Source organism: Trichomycterus rosablanca, chromosome 1 (genome assembly GCF_030014385.1).
Source record: "Trichomycterus rosablanca isolate fTriRos1 chromosome 1, fTriRos1.hap1, whole genome shotgun sequence".
NCBI lineage: Eukaryota > Metazoa > Chordata > Actinopteri > Siluriformes > Trichomycteridae > Trichomycterus > Trichomycterus rosablanca.
In genome coordinates, this window is record NC_085988.1 from 59,289,636 (window position 1) to 59,305,531 (window position 15,896).

General features: G+C 41.4%; 1 protein-coding gene across 2 annotated transcripts in view; it reads left to right on the plus strand.

Moving 5' to 3' along the window:
• The window catches only part of ptpro (protein tyrosine phosphatase receptor type O), a 100,200-nt gene that overhangs the window by 57,145 nt on the left and 27,159 nt on the right, over positions 1–15,896 (plus strand). For both annotated transcript variants that reach the window (XM_063004789.1, XM_063004795.1), the window contains exons 11-13: positions 1,471–1,634; positions 7,638–7,758; positions 9,781–9,914. In XM_063004789.1, coding sequence (XP_062860859.1) covers positions 1,471–1,634; positions 7,638–7,758; positions 9,781–9,914 — 419 coding nt within the window. The remainder of the gene's footprint in view (positions 1–1,470; positions 1,635–7,637; positions 7,759–9,780; positions 9,915–15,896) is intronic.

Consider the following 15,896-nt stretch of genomic DNA (forward strand, 5'->3'; position numbering starts at 1 on the left):
TCCTTTAACTTCTAAATCAATCTTCTTCTTAACCGAATTCAGTTGACAACTGGTTTTATCTGAGTAGCCACGCCCATTATCCACAAATGAAGAAAACTTGGAACAGTGGAGAATCTTCCCAGAAGTGACCGGCCTACCAAAATTTTACCAACAGTGCATTGATTACTCATACAGGAGTTTTACCAAAGAACCCAGATAGACATTAAACGAACTGCAATCTTCACTTGTCTTAATTAAGGTCAATGTACACAATTTCACAAATACACGAAGAAAGATGCTGAGTAAAAATGGCACCTATGGGAGGGTTTTAAGGTGCAAACCACTGCTGACCAAAAAGTACACAAAGGCTCATCTCTCATTTGCCAGAAAACCTCCTTTTTGAATAACAGGTTGAGGACTTTGAGAACTTTAAAAGACATGAATCCTATTACAGCTGGCATAACACCTACACCAGCTGTCAAACATGGTGGTGGTAGTGTGATGGACTGGTGCTACATTGGCCTCTATCAACAAATCCTGAAGAAGAATGTCTGCCCATTCAGTTTGGGTTATGCAGGAGGGTTGTGCAGGAGGTGGCCAAGGGTAATACAACCAGTTATTAGGTTGGGGGGCATTAACCTTTTCACATGTTTTGAAATGAAAACCTATTGCTTGTTAATTAATTGTATACTTCCAGCATTGTACTTCCTGTTCTGGCATGACCTGCCCCTATTCACTTTGGTCCATAAAGACATGATTTGATGGCTCGCACCGAGCCCAGACCTCAGTCCCATTAAACACCTTGGAGATTAACTGGAATGTCAGTTGCAGACCTAGCCTTCTTGTTCAATATTATTGCCTTACATGGATAAAATATATTACATGATATATTCACCAGACCATTTTAACTGTGGTCCATATTAACAAAAAGACATTTTCTTGCCTTTCTTTTAATGCATTTTCTCCCTATTTTCCTTCCGATTTAGCACACTCAATTTTTGACTTCCGCTGCTGAGAGATACCAGATCGCATCCAAGGAGAGCACGTCTGTACACGCCTCTTCCGACACGTGTACAGCCCTCCTCTTCTCGCCCCTGCATTCTGCACAGGCGTGTCTTCCGCCAATCAGGGTCCTTACACAGCGTATGAAGACCCACCCACCCACCCACACACACATTGTCCGCCCCCACCTTACAGATACGGTGGCCAATTAGCATCTGCTGCAGGCCCTGCCAATTATGCCCGCCAGATGGCGCCCAGCCTACCGGTGGCAACACCGAGTTTCGAACCAATTAGTTCAGAACCTTGGTGCTGGAGTGCTAGTGGAATATCCTGCTGTGCCACCTGGGCGCCCATTTCCTTGTCTATTAGAGAAAATTAGATTGTAGTAATTTTGCAGTACTGAACAAAAAACAAGACCAAAACAAAAATGATTAACTGCTAATTTATATTAAAACAATTGTCATTCAACCTGTGGACTTGTTTTCTCAGCTCCTGAGGCGCCCCACATTTCCTCAGTGGAGTATGCTCACGGCATGTTGTATGTGCGCTGGACATATGGGGATCTCTTTACTGACCTTTCCCATTCAAGAATGTTGCACTGGCAGGTGCTTGCAGAGGGGAAGAAAGGCTCCAGGAGACGTTTTTCTACAGATGTAAGTCTTTAGAGATGTCCAAACCTTACATTTATATCTGCTATATACCTAATATCCAGAAAGCCAATAGGTACTCATTAAACTGATTTTAATATTAATATCTTAAATCTGGATGTGATAAAAATAAAATTAGGAGGGTTGCATCAAGAAGGCATGTCTTGACCCTCCATTAAAATATACACTGATCAGCCATAACATTAAAACCACCTCCTTGTTTCAACATCCACTGTCCATTTTACCAGCTCCACTTACCATATAGAAGCACTTTGTAGTTCTACAATTACTGACTGTAGTCCATCTGTTTCTCTACATACTTTTTTTAGCCTGCTTTCACCCTGTTCTTCAGTGGTCAGGACCACCACAGAGTAGGTATTATTTAGGTGGTGGATCATTCTCAACACTGCAGTGACACTGACATGGTGGTGGTGTGTTAGTGTGTGTTGTGCTGGTATTAGTGGATCAGACACAGCAGTGCTGCTGGAGTTTTTAAATACTGTGTCCACTCACTGTCCACTCTATTAGTCCAGCAGGGACAGTGAGGTGTTTAAAAACTCCATCAGTACTGCTGTGTCTGATCCACTCATACCAGCACGACAAACACTAACACACCACCACCATGTCAGTGTCACTGCAGTGCTGAGAATGATCCACCACCCAAATAATACCTGCTCTGTGGGGGTCCTGACCGTTGAAGAACAGCATGAAAGGGGGCTAACAAAGCATGCAGAGAAACAGATGGACTACAGTCAGTAATTGTAGAACTACAAAGTGCTTCTATATGGTAAGTGGAGCTGATAAAATGGTCAGTGAGTGTAGAAACAAGGAGGTGGTTTTAATGTTATGGCTGATCGGTGTGTATATACAGTGTATCACAAAAGTGAGTACACCCCTCACATTTCTGCAAATATTTCATTATATCTTTTCATGGGACAACACTATAGACATGAAACTTGGATATAACTTAGAGTAGTCAGTGTACAGCTTGTATAGCAGTGTAGATTTACTGTCTTCTGAAAATAACTCAACACACAGCCATTAATGTCTAAATAGCTGGCAACATAAGTGAGTACACCCCACAGTGAACATGTCCAAATTGTGCCCAAATGTGTCGTTGTCCCTCCCTGGTGTCATGTGTCAAGGTCCCAAGTGTAAATGGGGAGTAGGGCTGTTAAATTTGGTGTTTTGGGTACAATTCTCTCATACTGGCCACTGGATATTCAACATGGCACCTCATGGCAAGAACTCTCTGAGGATGTGAGAAATAGAATTGTTGCTCTCCACAAAGATGGCCTGGGCTATAAGAAGATTGCTAACACCCTGAAACTGAGCTACAGCATGGTGGCCAAGGTCATACAGCGGTTTTCCAGGACAGGTTCCACTCGGAACAGTCTTCGCCAGGGTCGACCAAAGAAGTTGAGTCCACGAGTTCGGCGTCATATCCAGAGGTTGGCTTTAAAAAATAGACACATGAGTGCTGCCAGCATTGCTGCAGAGGTTGAAGACGTGGGAGGTCAGCCTGTCAGTGCTCAGACCATACGCCGCACACTGCATCAACTCGGTCTGCATGGTCGTCATCCCAGAAGGAAGCTGACGCACAAGAAAGCCCGCAAACAGTTTGCTGAAGACAAGCAGTCCAAGAACATGGATTACTGGAATGCCCTGTGGTCTGACGAGACCAAGATAAACTTGTTTTGGCTCAGATGACAACTGACCAAGACAACTGTATCTTGCCTACAGTCAAGCATGGTGGTGGTAGCATCATGGTCTTGGGCTGCATGAGTGTTGCTGGCACTGGGGAGCTGCAGTTCATTGAGGAAAACATGAATTCCAACATGTACTGTGACATTCTGAAACAGAGCATGATCCCCTCCCTTCGAAAACTGGGCCTCATGGCAGTTTTCCAACAGGATAACGACCCCAAACACAGCCTCCAAGATGACAACTGCCTTGCTGAGGAAGCTAAAGGTAAAGGTGATGGACTAAACCCAATTGAGCACCTGTGGCGCATCCTCAAGTGGAAGGTGGAGGAGTTCAAGGTGTCTAACATCCACCAGCTCCGTGATGTCATCATGGAGGAGTGGAAGAGGATTCCAGTAGCAACCTGTGCAGCTCTGGTGAATTCCATGCCCAGGAGGGTTAAGGCAGTGCTGGATAATAATGGTGGTCACACAAAATATTGACACTTTGGGCACAATTTGGACATGTTCACTGTGGGGTGTACTCACTTATGTTGCCAGCTATTTAGACATTAATGGCTGTGTGTTGAGTTATTTTCAGAAGACAGTAAATCTACACTGCTATACAAGTTGTACACTGACTACTCTAAGTTATATCCAAGTTTCATGTCTATAGTGTTGTCCCATGAAAAGATATAATGAAATATTTGCAGAAATGTGAGGGGTGTACTCACTTTTGTGATACACTGTATATATACTGTATATACTGTATATACAGTATATATATACAGTGTATCACAAAAGTGAGTACACCCCTCACATTTCTGCAGATATTTAAGTATATCTTTTCATGGGACAACACTGACAAAATGACACTTTGACACAATGAAAAGTAGTCTGTGTGCAGCTTATATAACAGTGTAAATTTATTCTTCCCTCAAAATAACTCAATATACAGCCATTAATGTCTAAACCACCGGCAACAAAAGTGAGTACACCCCATAGTGAAAGTTCCTGAAGTGTCAATATTTTGTGTGGCCACCATTATTTCCCAGAACTGCCTTAACTCTCCTGGGCATGGAGTTTACCAGAGCTTCACAGGTTGCCACTGGAATGCTTTTCCACTCCTCCATGACGACATCACGGAGCTGGCGGATATTCGAGACTTTGCGCTCCTCCACCTTCCGCTTGAGGATGCCCCAAAGATGTTCTATTGGGTTTAGGTCTGGAGACATGCTTGGCCAGTCCATCACCTTTACCCTCAGCCTCTTCAATAAAGCAGTGGTCGTCTTAGAGGTGTGTTTGGGGTCATTATCATGCTGGAACACTGCCCTGCGACCCAGTTTCCGGAGGGAGGGGATCATGCTCTGCTTCAGTATTTCACAGTACATATTGGAGTTCATGTGTCCCTCAATGAAATTTAACTCCCCAACACCTGCTGCACTCATGCAGCCCCAGACCATGGCATTCCCACCACCATGCTTGACTGTAGGCATGACACACTTATCTTTGTACTCCTCACCTGATTGCCGCCACACATGCTTGAGACCGTCTGAACCAAACAAATTAATCTTGGTCTCATCAGACCATAGGACATGGTTCCAGTAATCCATGTCCTTTGTTGACATGTCTTCAGCAAACTGTTTGCGGGCTTTCTTGTGTAGAGACTTCAGAAGAGGCTTCCTTCTGGGGTGACAGCCATGCAGACCAATTTGATGTAGTGTGCGGCGTATGGTCTGAGCACTGACAGGCTGACCCCCCACCTTTTCAATCTCTGCAGCAATGCTGACAGCACTCCTGCACCTATCTTTCAAAGACAGCAGTTGGATGTGACGCTGAGCACGTGCACTCAGCTTCTTTGGACGACCAACGCAAGGTCTGTTCTGAGTGGACCCTGCTCTTTTAAAACGCTGGATGATCTTGGCCACTGTGCTGCAGCTCAGTTTCAGGGTGTTGGCAATCTTCTTGTAGCCTTGGCCATCTTCATGTAGCGCAACAATTCGTCTTTTAAGATCCTCAGAGAGTTCTTTGCCATGAGGTGCCATGTTGGAACTTTCAGTGACCAGTATGAGAGAGTGTGAGAGCTGTACTACTAAATTGAACACACCTGCTCCCTATGCACACCCGAGACCTAGTAACACTAGCGAGTCACATGACATTTTGGAGGGAAAATGACAAGCAATGCTCAATTTGGACATTTAGGGGTGTAGTCTCTTAGGGGTGTACTCACTTTTGTTGCCGGTGGTTTAGACATTAATGGCTGTATATTGAGTTATTTTGAGGGAAGAATAAATTTACACTGTTATATAAGCTGCACACAGACTACTTTTCATTGTGTCAAAGTGTCATTTTGTCAGTGTTGTCCCATGAAAAGATATACTTAAATATCTGCAGAAATGTGAGGGGTGTACTCACTTTTGTGATACACTGTATATATGTGTGTGTGTGTGTGTGTGTGTGTGTGTTTACTACTGTGTTACATCACCTTTCTTATTATTTACACTACTATTTAATTGTTTTGGGAACTGAGGATACTAATTGTTGCAGTTTTGCAAGTTTGATTGAGTAGGCTTTGTACCCTTGTGACATCGATGAAGATTACTGAAAATAAATAATGAATAGAATTACCATAATTGAAATACAATGATCACATACTTAATGCAAATTTCTGATTCTAATGGTTTGAACTTAGATATGCTGGAACTCTGCTGCTTGCGCCAAGCTTTGATTTAGTGTCATCATTATCTTCAGTTACTAGCTATTTACCGTAACTGTCCTGTGGTGCTGCTGGACCATTAAAAGACCAGTGGTCTTTGAACAGAAAGTTAAACTGTGCAATCTGGCAGAGAGCATCTTTATGCTTGTTTGCTAGTGACGAGATGAGCTATTGATTGCTTTCTCAGTGTTCTTTTGAGGCCTAATTAAAAAGACGCAGGGCGTCTCTGAAGCCTCTTTCTGCTCTCTCTGCTCATTGGCATTGGCCTGTAATGAATCAAATTACCCACCACACATATTTATCTAACACATAGCTAAAGGATTAATTAGATACTGCTAAATGTATCAAGCCAGAGACAAAGAATCTCCGCCCACCAACCCAGCTCAGAGACTGTTGCTAAAGCCTGTGTACTTTAGTTTATGCCCTCCTCTGAAGTCGTTTCCCTTTTTATTTTACTGCAGTGTTATTAATGGCAACATGCTTCCACATGCCAGGTCATGAGCTAGATTGTGTGCAACAAATAAATATACAGTGGATAAATAAAAATATACAGTGGATTCAATACGTATTCAGATTCCCTCACCTTTTTCCCACACTTCATTGTGTTGTGGAAGTAATTTTGAATTAATATAATTAATATATTATTTAGGCATTGTGGGTGCCACAGCGATACATTACTAGCCCACTACTACTGCGATCCAAGGTTTGAATCCCCAGTGGTGCTATTGTTCAGTCAGGTTTTAAATACAGATATAATTTGCTATTTCTGGGGTGTGTGTGTCACAGGGTGTGTTACTGCATTACACCCAGTAATTCTGGGTAAGCCCAACCCATTGCAACCCTGATCTGGATAAAGAGTTGGTAAAAACCTGGATAAAGTATTGGTATCTACTAAAATATGTAGTCCTTTTATTTTATACTTTGTAGAATCTGTATTGGCAGCAATGACAGCTGCAGATCTTCTTGGATACATCACCACAAGCTTTACACACCTGGATTTGGGCAGTTTATCTCATTCTTTCTGGCAGATCCTCTCAGGCTTTGTACGAAGTGGCAAGTCTCTGTAAACTGCTCTCCACAGGTGTTTGATTGGGTTTATGTTTAAGCTTTTGCTGAGCCGCACAAAGACATTCAGAGACTCGCGTAGAAGCCACTCCACTATTGTTTTGGCTATGCTTTGGGTCATTGCTGTGTGTGTATGTGTGTGTGTGGATGGTTATTAAAACTTTGCTATAGTTTTGGGTGCATACTGACCACAATAAAATAAAAGTTAAAGTAAATGTAAGAAACACGGAGGGGCTTTTTACATTTTCCATACTGTCCCAGCTTTTTCTGATTTTGGGTTGTGCTTTCTGCATTTTTCTTAAGGACCAGAAACAAACTTAAATAAGAATATGCATTATTTGAATAAATAAATTAATATTTCTCTGTACTATGTTAGTTGTTCCATATACTGTTTTGTGTATTTTTAAGACTCATTTTGTAATTAGGAGCTCTAATAATACATCATGTGTGACCTTATTGTAAGTACTTGTGTTGTGCAGAGTGCACCAGGCTTTTGCTTTTGAGGACTATCACTTCTGTTTAGTGACCTTTATGTCTTTTCCTAAGGTGACACGTAACATAATGAAGGCATCTCTGGCTCTCCCTCCCGGTGACATCTACAATCTGACGGTGACAGCTTGCACAGAACGCAGTCGCAACACCTCCACGCCCCATATCCTGAAACTGGGTCTGTAGTTAAAGTCCAACCTGTCAGCTGACATGATTTTGAAAGTTTTTAGCTTTTTGTTGAATCTACATTTGATCACCATTTCACAGTCATTCTTTACATAATGTGCTTGAGTTCAGCAGTGTCAATTGTTTTTGCCAAACCACATCTAACCTGCTTTGGTTGACTATTAGCTGTGTAAACACTTCTGCAGCCTGCAATGGAGAAATTGAATAGACAAATAGAATAAGAAATGAAAACCGTTAGTCAAAATATGAAAACCTGCTCTGGCTACCTGCAACAATCAAGTTCATAAAATACACTGATCAGCCATAACATATAAACCAGCTCCTTGTTTCTACACTCACTGTCCATTTTATCACAGGACCACTACAGAGCAGGTATTATTTAGGCGGTGGATCATTCTCAGCACTGCAGTGACAATGACATGGTTGTGGTGTGTTAGTGTGTGTTGTGCTGGTATGAGTGGATCAGACTCTGGTATGAGTGGATCAGACTCAGTGAGTGTAAATACTGTGTCCACTCAATGTCCACTCTATTAGACACTCTTACCTAGTTGTTCCACTTTGTAGATGTAAAGTCAGAGACGATCGCTCATCTATTGCTGCTGTTTGAGTTGGTCATTTTCTAGACCTTCATCAGTGGTCACAGGACGCTGCCCATGGGGCCCTGTTGGCTGGATATTTTTGGTTGGTGGACTATTCTCAGTCCAGCAGTGACAGTGAGGTGTTTAAAAACTCCATCAGCATTGCTGTGTCTAATCCACTCATACCAGCACAACACACACTAACACACCACCACCATGTCAGTGTCACTGCAGTGCTGAGAATGATCCACCACCTAAATAATACCTGCTCTGTAGTGGTCCTGTGGGGGTCCTGACTATTGAAGAACAGCATGAAAGGGGGCTAACAAAGCATGCAGAGAAACAGATGGACTACAGTCAGTAATTGTAGAACTACAAAGTGCTTCTATATGGTAAGTGGAGCTGATAAAACAGTGAGTGTAGAAACAAGGAGGTGGTTTTAAAGTTATGGCTGATCGGTGTAGAGGGAAAAGGGAAAACCGCCAGCTGATGGCGTCAATAACTGAGTTGGAACCCCATTCTATTAACAGGTACAGCTTGCTTCCACACGTGGGATCTGCTCCAGAAAAAAGACATTTATTTATTGTGATTTTAACATCATGTTTTACACACTTTGGTTACATTCATGACAGGACAGGTTACACAAGATTCATCAGTTCAAGTTTTAATGTCAGACAATTTTATATCTCCAATTCATCTTACTTGCATGTCTTTGGACTGTGGGAGGAAACCAACACAGACACGGGGAGAACATGCAATTGAACGCAATTGCTGTGAGGCGACAGTGCCACCCACTGTGCCACCGTGCTGCCCCTGGGGGAATTCACCCTCCTAGGCTTCCATTGTGAGGCCTCAAAGCACTGCAACTTTGGACAAAGAGTGCAGCATTTATAGCTTGCAGAAAATTAGACTGAAGCAGGGCTGGGTGGTTTTAGAGAAAAGCAGGTTTTCCAACTTCTTGTACTTTGTAGAAAACCATGACTGAAAAAGAAACCTCCCACCTGGAGCGATTATTACTTAATTTGATGCAGAGTATCCTCAGTTTACATTTACATTCATAGTTTTAGAGAAACCAACAGATTAATCATCTGTGCTTACTTGCCTCCTCTGCTGGCCATAACTGGCATGGCAGGTGAAGCAAGATTCTGCAACCAGACCCAGCTGGACCTATTACACCGTTCTGTTATTGGTCAGGACACTGTAAACAATCAATGCAGTCATGTTGCCTAAATCAGGAAAAATAACAGCAGCTCAAATCACAGTTGCACTATTACTTAAAAAAATCAATCAGTGCACTTTCCTGTAATTACATTATTTTTTTCAAAGCAGGAACTTTAACATTATGATTTTAATTTTAAACTTGCATATAAGCAGGAGCCATCAAAGTTCTACGCAAAATGCAATTAATGGCATAAATTGCATTTTCATTGTAACAGATCCTGCACCTCCCAGATCCCTGTACGCAGTTAATGCCACACACTCTGCTGTCACTTTACTCTGGACTGAGGAGGGTGTGGTGGACTTCTACCAGATCAGCTGCAGACAACTCGGGCTCAGCAAACAATTCAAGGTAACATTTTTATTTCAGTTTCATAATTCACGTCTAATGTAAAATGTATAGTTCTTTGTAACCAAGTCCACTTAACTCATGGCTCTATGCCAGTGAACTTTGACGCTAAAAATTGCTTTGTAACACTGACCCCAGTGCTGAAGGGGTGTAGTCTCACATTGCAATGATGCAGCAGAAAGGATGGATTGGATGGATGGATTGGTAGACTTTGGTGAGAGGGAACAGTGAACAGGTTGTATAAAAGCAAGATAGCAACCTACTCAGGTTAAAATGAGGCACAGTGAGTCTGGCACATCAGAATCAGATTTCCTCATGGCTTCTCTACACTGGCAGCGCAATACAGTTAGCCTATGTTATCCTCAAAATGTTACAACTTTATACTTGTAACATTACGACTTTATTCTCTTATTATTATGATTTAATTTTCAAAATGTTAAAACTTTCTTTTCAAAGTGAACTATCATATTAACAGTGGCTTTAGATCGCCATCATAGTTTCTTATGTAGATTTTCAATCAACACAGCAAGAAAAGTTTCGGTGCTCATTTACATTGTCAGGAACAACTTGAAAAGGTTACCAATGTTTATGGCTATTGCTTAGATTTAATGTTTTAAACTGTTATAATTGTTAATCAGAGCTGATTTCTTTAGATGGCAAAGCCTTGATGTGGAGCAGTTTTGCACTTGCTTCCTCTTTGAAAAATCTATAGCATATACAATGATCAGCCATAACATTAAAACCTCCTTGTTGTCCATTTTATCAGCTCCACTTACCATATAGAAGCACTTTGTAGTTCTACAATTACTGTAGTCCATCTGTTTCTCTACGTACTTTGGTGGTGTGTTAGTGTGTGTTGTGCTGATATGAGTGTATCAGACACGGCAGCGCTGCTGGAGTTTTTAAATACCGTGTCCACTCACTGTCCACTCTATTAGACACTCCTACCTAGTTGGTCCACCTTGTAGATGTAAAGTCAGAGACGATCGCTCATCTATTGCTGCTGTTTGAGTTGGTCATCTTCTAGACCAGGGGTCCTCAAACTTTTTAACCGAAGGGCCAGATTACTGTTCTTCAGTGTTTCGGGGGGCCGGACCGCAGGTGAAATAGTAAACACACCCAAAAAAGCTATTTACTATGTATACTGGATGTATTGTCTGGGCTTTGTATGATTGTAGTTCATAATGATAATGCAGAAATTTTATTTATTTTAATAATTTCCATTATCCTACCTCATACAGTGTTTCCTTAAAAAATCAGTGTGAACTGTGAGCCTGCTTTTGCCTGACGACAGTAAGCGTCAGGTTCCATATTTGTTACTGCCAGTCAGCCCCGGTTCTGGACTGCTTTGCTTGGGGGGGCAGTAAAACCTAATGAGGGGGCATGTTGATAGTCATGTTTTTGAAGCCAGAAATATATTCAAGGCTTGATTTGTGCATGAATGATGACAGCCAAGCTATTGATACTGGCTTAAAGTGATGTATGAGGTAAAGAAATAAAAATGCATGTTTTCGAACTTAAACTTAAAACCCAATGATTAAAAAATACATGTTGATTATGTAAATGGAGAAAAAAGATTATCTAATTGTATTTCATTTTTATACGCCCCCTTAATTAAATTGCCATTACTAATAGAACAACTCTATTTCTTGAAAGGCTTTAATACAAATTTAAGTCAAAGCTGACAAATGTACCTACACACAGACTGAGAATATTCAAACGTGGAAATAGGAATGAGTGAGAATATTTATATTATTGGGAAATTAAAATATAAAGAAAACAAAAGAATACTAATTCTGTAAAAAAAAAGTGTTTACCAGTATACCTGCCTCTCGCTCACACTAACAGAACATATACTGCCGAACTGAACTGTTTGGGGCAGTCTGCCGATTTTTATATGACTCAAAGAGCCAATCAGGAATAAGCAAGGAAATATCTTCACACTGTAAAACAAAATGCATTTTTGTGATTGGTTCAGAGATAATTTTAAAAATAGCCGTTGCTTGCATTGTGCTTGGGGGGGCAAAGACACAATTTGGGGGGGGAAATGCCCCCCTCAGCCCCCCCCTAGCGCCGGCCCTGCTGCCAGTCATAATAGCTAATAAATGTTGATCAGTGAGTCTGGATCTGGTTGGAGATTTAAGGTGTTTCAACTTCGAAAAAGTTTGCACACAGAAGTAGATGCTCCCGAAAACAGTAGTTACTTTGAGTGCATGTTTTATTGAGATCGGGGAGCAATGGAAAGAGAAGCATAAAAATTAAACAATGTGCTTGAGTTTTGATTTTGGATGCATAAATGCGTTGATCTCCGGGAGCAGGTCGTTAAAACATTTCAAAACTCGCCCCGACTCAGCCAGCGGATCTCAGTAAAGCACATCTTCAGCTCAGATAAGAATTCCTGAAACTGCCTGCAGTTAAGAGCATTAGCTTTAATGAAATTAACACAGGACACGAGGATTTTCATAACGAAATTCCACAGTGGCTGCGGTCACTCATCTCTCTATTGATGCGCCAATCACTCCCCTCATGCTTGGAGCGCCACCCGTTGGATCGCTGCCGTATAATCTACTGAGAATCCTTTGTTATTTTTTCCCCCGTTATAATACTGTGAGTTCGAAGATGAACAGGGGCCAGACAACATGTATTGCTGCTGTGGTTAAAGGGGCCGGTCAAATTAAAGCATCGGGCCGTATACGGCCCGCGGGCCGTAGTTTGATGACCCCTGTTCTAGACCTTCATCAGTCATCACAGGACGCGACCCATGGAGCACTGTTGGCTGGATATTTTTGGTTGGTGGACTATTCTCAGTCTAGCAGTGACAGTGAGGTGTTGAAAAACTCCAGCAGTGCTGCTGTGTCTGATCCACTCATACCAGCACAACACACACTAACACACCACCACCATGTCAGTGTCACTGCAGTGCTGAGAATGATCCACCACCCAAATAATACCTACTCTGTGGTGGTCCTGGGAGAGTCCTGACCATTGAAGAACAACATGAAAGGGGGCTAACAAAGCATGCAGAGAAACAGATGGACTGCAGTCAGTAATTGTAGAACTACAAAGTGCTTCTATGTGGTAAGTGGAGCTGATAAAATGGACAGTGAGTGTAGAAACAAGGAGGTGGTTTTAATGTTATGGCTGATCAATGTAAACAAATAAATAAATGCCAGGTCTTCCTCATTATGTGTTCTATAGTCGAGAAAATTGGTCAGTGCTATTAGGCTTTCTACGTCGTTTTCCCAAAACTGATCACAGATTTCTTAAACATCTCTTGATGCATGCTCAATAATCCAGGTACACAAATCCACAAAGTTGAATCAGTTCATCTGGACACAAGTTTGGTGTAGAGATTCGTTTTGTCACTCATCCAAGTTTTGTCCAGATGAACTAATTCAACTTCGTGGATTTCTTAAACAGTTTTGTCCAGTACACCAAAATACAATTCCTTATAGTACCCCATACCTTAGTCAGCATCTGATCTAGTTACTTTCATTTTACTAGACCTCTTCCATGGAGTTGACAAAAATGCAAGGGAGGATTTCTAGGAATTTCCCCCCAGTGTTGCCCATGCACATCACCATAACAATTTGTAAGATAAATATTGCTGATTGTAACTGTAAGGTTGCATTTTAGCCAACCATAGATTATTTCTTGTGTACCACAAGGGGGGATTTTCAATCAGCAGGGAGACTAATTGGGAGTTGGATACAAATGTTTCCAGTTAAAATCTCCTAAACCTAACCTAAGCACAGCTACACTCATTGGGACTTAGTTAAGCACATGGTCTTGTTCGAACATGACAGTCAATATTTTTATAATAAGTTAGATAATGATTGGCTGACCAGCATAAAACATGTTGTAGTCTCTGTACACAAAGCTGATCCGCATATGAACTCGCCTAGTGCAGGTGAAAAGATGCAGTCGGCTACTGCACACATGTCGGAGGGGACGTGTGTTAGTTTAGTTTTCCTCAATCGGGGCGGGGATCGGCATCAGTGGAGAGGAAGCATAGTGCCATCGGGCAGGTGGACTCGCTAAAGTCCGGAGAAAAAGTGGAGAAAATGCATTAACAAAATATTTTAAAAAAAAAACATGTTGGAGTGAGCCACCAATGGTGGCACCTCCAACTAAAGACAGAAAAAAGCAAAATACATATGTGTGCTGCAGGTCATTGTCTAGACACAATTAAACGAACAGCATCTTCTTCAATTTCCAGTTGTTTGAATATTAAAAAAACAATGCAGTACGCTTACTTTAGTTCATTTTGGCACTGTGTTTTGTTGATGATACTAAAATGTGTTGCCTCCAAGTACCCTCATAATGCTCTGTACTTTAGTTACAAAAGGTTGATTAACATTGTTGTTACTACAGCGGTTAGTTCAATGGCTTAGGGATGCTGATTGTTATAACTGGCCTTTTGATCCTCAGGCCCACATTTCATCATCAGCTATGAGCCATCTGCTTCAGCCATAACCCACACCTCTGTGCACGTCCTCTTTGATCTTGTCATCTCTGAGCTGCACATGATTAAGCAGTGAAAGCCTTTTATAAGTAAAAGCAGGGCTAGATATTCTGATGTTTTGTTGATTTTATTTAACTCACAAATGGCCTCGACAAGACAGTTCAAGTTGCTGTTGCAGAGACAAGGAGGTGAATCCTTATTCAGCCTTACCTCCCTCAGATATAGTCAGATTTTAAAGTGCCCTGATCAGGCTGATGGTAAATTATTCATGATAAAATTTCTGTAATAAAACATTCTTAGCAACTTCACTGAACACCTTCAGGATAAATTGGAATGTGTATTGTGAGCCCTCTCATTTGTCACTGCTGTTTCAAATTCAAAAACAGACCAAAATCTTCTGGCCAGACCTTATTTTGTATGCGCTACAGCAGCATAGACACAGAATGCATGTGCTTAACTTGTCTGCTTGCAGTCCAGATCTGTCTCCTGTTAAAAATGTGTGGCATAAAGAGGAAAATCAGACAATGCCGACCACAGACTGTTGAGCAACAGTCTCATATCAAGCAAAAATGAACTAAAAATCCACTTGCAAGAGTGACACAATTATTATCCTTGGTTTACAAACCATAAAAAGTCTCATTAATAATTATTCTTTATGCCTGAAAGATCTGATGTTTTTTCTTAGTCTAGAAAAGATTAGATCCACCTGGAGAGGCTCTGCTGTTCTCATTTTATAGATGCTGGACAGTATTTATTTATTTATTTATTTATTAATGTTTTAATTGTTTAATGACATCACATGGGCTGCATAGCTATATCTGCAGAACCAAGTGCTAGCTCTCATTCTCCAAGATTGTCAGCTTTTGATTGTAAGGCACGAAAAGTAGTTGAAAATGAGCAATGTTTCATTTATAAGTGCAGGCCACACCTTCAGCTGTAGTTAATGAAGAGTGATCATGAGACTGGCAAGGCAAGGAAAAACTCCTTCAGTTGCATGAGGAAGAAACCAGGCACAGAAGGGTAACCCCTTCTCTTCTGGTCAAAGTTGGGGTGGTAAGGCTGTAGAGCTGTAGGACTGGAATTTTTAAGAGAAGTGAATATATGGATATGTACATTTCAAATCAAATATGCGCAGGTGGTGTTCTGCTAAGACCTAATCAGTGAATGAGTGGTCATATCCCGTACTGGTTGAAACCTGAATGAATGATGGAAGGATAGTTTAGAAGGGTGCCATTTAGCAAGAGTAACTGTTGCCTCTAACTGGGAAGTGGTGTCAGTGGATGATTGAGTTGTATAGGTACTATGTATAGGTATGGAGGTTGTTTCTTTTCGTAACCGTGTCTTGATAATCGGGTGTGAAGACTGTATGTTCTTGTTAAGATTAGTGAGGAGAAAAAGGCGTGGATGGCGTGTGAGATTTTTTTGTGGTGAAAAAAGATTGTAAGATACTAGCTTAGGGTTTTCTCCATAATTAGAAGAGAGTATGTAGAGCATATTTGCATATTCACATGGTATTATGA